Raw genomic sequence first — 6,070 nt, 5'->3', positions numbered from 1 at the left:
ATGGTTTTATTCTCAGCAAAAATATATGTTTATTATAATCTATAGCAAGATGCACCGATTCGATTTCCTGCATCACATTTGGGTGTAAAGGAAATGGTAGACACGACAAAATAAAAAACACTGCCATATTTCGTACACACAATCTAATTTTAATTATTTGGAGAATGCGATATTATAGAAGTGCATAATGTGTTATAAGCTAACACACCAAATAGCTCATGTTTTAACCACACTGTTTGTTGAAACGGTTGTATGAGGTGTAGAATAAAAAATACTGTCGTTGGTGGCGCTGCTATGGTTCCGGGAGTGGAAATCAAGAGAGATTCAGTGTAACCAAACGTCCGTATGTTACATCCAAACGTTCACATAGACAGTCAAAATTACTGTAAAGATATTTTGAAGATTCGATTCAAGATTTAATTTTCAAATTCTTCGAGTAGATTTACACATTTTCAATGGATATGATAACCAAATTATTTCTGGTTGATCTAAATCTAGTGCAACACACTCTAACAGTGTAGGCTATGTAATAGTCTATGTATCGATGTAAAATGAGTCTTTACTATGTTATTACCGGATTATCATTGGATTTCAACATTTAGTATTTGTGTACTTCACTATTATATACATGACGTGCTGTTCGTTGAGTTCGCTAATTCTTAACATGTACCACGTCCTGTACCTCGCACAGGGTTGATGTAGAATGTCAGAAGAGGTCAGACAGTCTCTGACTACACAGGTATTGTCCATGATTTATATCAATTAGTCTAATCACAATGTTGACATAGTCAAATATTCGAAACTGGGGAATGTATCCAAAATTACCCCCAAAGCTTCTATTTTTAGTATGTGCGTCAAATCTTTGTTAGTTTGGCAATCGGCACTGTTGTGGTAACATTTGTTGATTTCCTACTTCTTTATGAGACGGTTTTGTGATTGGAATGGTAAGTGATTTCAATTAATCTAGTAAGTAAGGATTGGTTAAAATGGGCCATTTACGCAGAGGGAGGATTCTTGCAGATTTTCGAGACAGAATGATTTCTAGATTTCCTTAACATTAAATGTACTATTCTACTGTCCATGAACTAAAGACTTACTGCAACAGCTCCTGGTCAATTTGTTCTGATAATTAAGTGACCAAAAGTACTGGGGAGTGTAATTCGGTTGCCAGGTTTATCTTATAGTCTGGTCCCTTTATATTTTCCATCTTAACACCTTCCAACTTTCCCTGGAGAGATATTCCTTTTACCTTCAAGCTAATGTCCTTATTTCTAAAGAAAAACTTGTGGATTGGTGATATATCGTTCGATTTGTCAGCAAGTCTCATATTTTGGCAAGATGCTCTTACTCCGACAACCATTCGAAGTTTTGACTTTAGACAACAATACAGTACGTGTCTTGTGATATCAGATGCATGATAACAAATATATAAAAAAAGTTCTACACCAGATATCTAACACTTTAGTCACGGTTGAAGATCAATTTATTCAATATAGGAAAGCGCATTGTATAATTTATGACGACTCCGTCCTAAATACCACCAATATTGAAATGGTCGTTTCGGAAACTATATGCAAATACAGTATAATCCTAGTCAATATGATTAAAATCTGATATATGGTGAATACCGATCGATTTCTTTATTTGCCTCAATTTCCTTTGTTCATTGTCCTGTTGTTTTTCGTTTTCATGAGTGTCAACTAGTCAACTAGCATGCCAGACCTATTTTTTCTATTTTATGCGATCAATACCAAAAGTGTAGGAAATACCTTCTCTAGGTCAGGGTCGGGCCAGTGGAAAAGGTCCTGTTTTTGTTATCTGGATTTCTTACATTGACTTTGCAAGTATCAAGTCTCCAACCTCATATCAATCAACCGATTGTATATTAAGTGTTATATTTCATCCGATTCTTTCTTCATTTCGTTCTAACTATATAGTGTCAAATGGCAGATTTCTGTCAAATATATGCATTATGTGATATAGTGGTCTGAGATGTTAAATATATACAAGACAACCAAAAATGTATGACAGAGAAATAATTTGTCGGTACTTTTAAATTACCTTACTTTTTCCCGGCAGTTATTTTTCTTTGTGTTTCGGTTCAATTGGTCTGATGTCCGAAACCGTCATTGAAACCAATGTTTTTTTTTCCAGTTACATTTCTGAAAACTCTGTTTCCAGTTTACAATAAACGATGGCTGGCAAATGGATTGAGGAGGAGAAGAAATATGATGCAACTAACTTAAAATTGCAACAAGTACCATATATTTGTATTTAGTCCATAGAGGAACTATGGACTAAATACAAACATGCCGAAATTGTTGATCTGTCACGTAACGCACTTCAGGCACTGCCAATACAATTCCGTAAACTTTCAAAACTTAGAAAATTAAATCTCTCGAACAATCGCTTTAAAAAATTCCCGGATGTCATCACTCAGCTGACTACTCTAGGAATACTTCATATCACGAACAATGCTATCAGATATATTCCTAACAGTATTATTAACTTGATAAATGTATTTAGTTTAGATATGTCGAAAAATCAACTTACGGAAATACCAGCTCCACTGTGTTCACTACGCAATTTGACATTACTTTTTCTAGGTGGAAATAGAATACAGGAATTGCCTATCCAATTCTTCAAGCTCAGGGAAAATAAGATAACTAAAATTCCTGTCGACATCAGAAAGTTACATCAGCTCGTTCACTTGAGTTTATCAGGGAACCAGATTACAGACATTCCATCGTCAATTTGGACGTTGAAGAAGTTAGAGACCCTGGATCTTAGTAATAACAGAATCGCCATTCTCTCTGATAATGTAGGTGAACTGCAGCTACTTCAACAGATGACTATAGCAGGAAACCAACTTACCAAAATACCTTCTACACTGTTTACACTGCAAAGGTTGACGAAATTAGACCTTGCTGGTAATAAAATAACGAATGTACCTGACGAAATCGCAGAACTACAGGATCTTCAAGTGCTGAACCTATCATCCAATCAAATTAAAGTATTACCCAATTCGTTCTGGATGTTAACAAAGTTGAAAGAGTTAGACATTCGGTCGAACGAAATATCGAATATTCCTGACAGGTTTCACGAAATGCAAAATCTAGAGAAGTTGAATCTATCATTCATAAAGCTTCCAGAAAGAACTTGTTCGATGTGGTCTCTGTCACATCTAAAGAAGTTAGATCTCGACTATGCATCTATTAAGAAAGTTCCGGAAAATCTCGATCACCTAAAGCACATAGAAGTGTTGTTATTGGCAGGAAATCAACTAACCGAGTTACCTAACTCGGTGTGTAAGCTGGAAACTTTAAAGCAGCTGAACCTAAGAAGAAACAAACTTGTACGACTTCCGGATAGTATCTACAGGCTGAGGAAATTAGAAATGTTGGTGTTGTCTAAAAATAAGCTTGTCGAACTTCCATGTGGAATCACAGATCTCAACAATCTCGACACACTAGATTTAGAAGACAACGAGTTACAACACTTACCACGTGACATGCTGAAGCTGTCCAAACTACAGAACATTAACTTCAGTGGAAATCCATTCAGTAGGGGACAACGTATTCACAGTCAAAACAGTCGTGTAAAAACAATTGTCATACTTGAAAAACTAATCCAAAAACAGCAGCGTCAATCTGAAAAGCCACAAACCATGCTATCAGTTGAAACCGACGAAACAATAGAATCTCAACTGCAGCAACTTCGAATAATGCAAACTCAGTTATCAGCGGCATTATTAACAGTACAGGCAAAATTCGAAGAACGATCATCAACAATGATTGAAAACTACAGTATGGAGAGAAAACCGAGAGGGTTGGCTATCATCATCAACAACCATACATTCTTACCACCAACCCCTCCACGATATGGAACTGAATTTGATGAAAGTATGTATTTTGTATTTTAACACAAGTATAACATACATAATGATTCTGCTTGAAATGGTATCTTGCTTTAATTAAGCTTATAATTAGCCAAACATCATTCACTATTGTTGATCAATGTAAACAAACTCATAAATGACGTCACAGTGCAATGTACTCTGAGCTTGACAGTTGACGTATTTTCTCTGTGCACGATTAGATATGAAAGTTTCATTTTGTGTAAACAATTCTGTATTGATAAACTGTACAAAAATAATTTTAAAAAAAGCTATGGCGCTTAGTCCATTAGTTAATGTAAATTGTGTACTCTATATGAATAGTTTATGCAAAATTGCCAGATAACTCTTTTACCTGCGATATGTGACACCAAGGCTTAATCTCTTAAAAGTTTTTAAACAAATAAACACGTCATACAACAAAGAAATACACATGGACACTAACAATGATAACAAAAAACAAATTCCATCTACATTTATTGAAATACGTTCTTCAGATCTATGTACAAAGTCTCATTCGTTATGAACCCCGACACAGAGTGGGTGGCAACTTTATTTCAATACATAGTTTTAACTCATACATTTTTTGGCTTCTTCAAGCTGCACTAGCTACAACTGGGAATTATGTTCGTTACATATAATGATTTAATCGCATATCGTACACCGTGAACAGTATTACACCTTATGTGGGTAAATATATTCTGTAACAGTACATAATATGGTGCAATATATCCCATCAAGTTGATTTTTGGGTCCACACCGAAAACCTGCGGTCCAATGAATCACGACTTTAACTTATTACTACATATTGATTTAAAAGGACATCTAATTGGAATGTACAGTGTCTGATGATCGGTATTTTAACAGCTTTCAGTGAACATATTGGTGGTTATCCCATCGAGGATTCTTACTGCTTTCTACCATTTTACTAACAGGACTGCTTGCAGAACTATTCGACAAGCTACACAGTTCGCACACACAACGACTTACAAGCTGAAGAGATGGAATCAGTTATGAGAGAAGTCAGTCAACTAGACCACTCTATGTACGACTGTCTGGTGGTCTGTATTCTTTCACATGGTGCGAAAGACGTCGTGTATGGTACTGACAATGTCATAGTAGAGATAAGGGATCTGACAAAACGATTTGTAGCAGACAGATGCCGTTCTTTGGCGGGAAAACAGAAGATATTCTTCATTCAAGCTTGTCAAGGTCACGCCGTAATGGCGGGAGTTAATTTAGAGACTGACACTATGTACTGCCAGCAGCTTGTTAAAAATGAGGCCGACTTCCTGGTCGGATACTCTACTGTTCCGGGATACAAATCGTTCAGAAACAAATCTACAGGTTCTGTTTACATACAGAAACTTGTCGACGCGTTAAAAACACATGCTGATGACAATGACATCCTTTTAATTTTAACGAAAGTTAATGATGAAGTTGGTAAACTTCTTGTTCATAGAGAAGGTGACATCTGTGTAACACAGTGTCCAGCTATGGTTAGCACTTTGAGGAAACGCCTTTTCTTTATTAAATCATAAGACTTGGGTAAGACATTATCATATTTAAGAGAGAGTTCAGTTTTGATTGAGTATCCATTAACAACAACAACAACAACAACAACAACAACAACAACAACAACAACACACATTCATGTATCTCAATATATATAATGTAAAGTCACTTCTAAAAACTTTACCATTTTAGTGTCATGTTATGAACTTGTACATGCTCAATAAAACCTTATCATGTAATCTACTATAACTCTATTGATAAACAACGCTGGAAATTATAGCATTGCGTTTGCTTGCATGAAGTGAGCTTCAAGCAGAGACAATTTAGTTAAGGACAACAAGATAAGTGACACAAAACAACAGCCAATGCCTCTGATGTCGGTTGACGGAAAGATTTATGACTTTGTTTACGGTGTATATCTGTCATGTTCAAAAATAAACTCCCATGGTGATCTAGGACTAGTGTCATTATACATTACGCAAGTAAATGAGTCGGCATGAACACTAACATTGTCCTGACCTCTTATGGTCTGTACGTTGTACAGTCTAGTTCCTGACCTATTATTAATATAACGCTAGTGTATAATCGGAATATGGTTGTCAGGAACTTATAGGCTAGATGTTACTGAATACAGTTGTATTTCATATGTAAGAGTATTTT

The 6,070-nt window shown here is 35.7% G+C and overlaps 1 protein-coding gene across 1 annotated transcript; it reads left to right on the top strand.

Annotated features, from left to right (window-relative positions):
- The first annotated feature begins 5,118 nt into the window (after positions 1 to 5,118).
- On the top strand, positions 5,119 to 5,436 carry LOC144450585 (caspase-7-like). Its single transcript, XM_078141228.1, has one exon. The coding sequence runs from the start codon at positions 5,119 to 5,121 to the stop codon at positions 5,434 to 5,436; it is 318 nt and encodes a 105-aa protein (XP_077997354.1).
- Positions 5,437 to 6,070: the final 634 nt, after the last annotated feature.

The sequence above is a fragment of the Glandiceps talaboti genome, chromosome 20 (genome assembly GCF_964340395.1).
Source record: "Glandiceps talaboti chromosome 20, keGlaTala1.1, whole genome shotgun sequence".
In the NCBI taxonomy this organism is placed as follows: Eukaryota; Metazoa; Hemichordata; class Enteropneusta; family Spengelidae; genus Glandiceps; species Glandiceps talaboti.
Note: the sequence above shows the minus strand (reverse complement) of the source record. Positions and strands in the feature narration are given on the sequence as shown.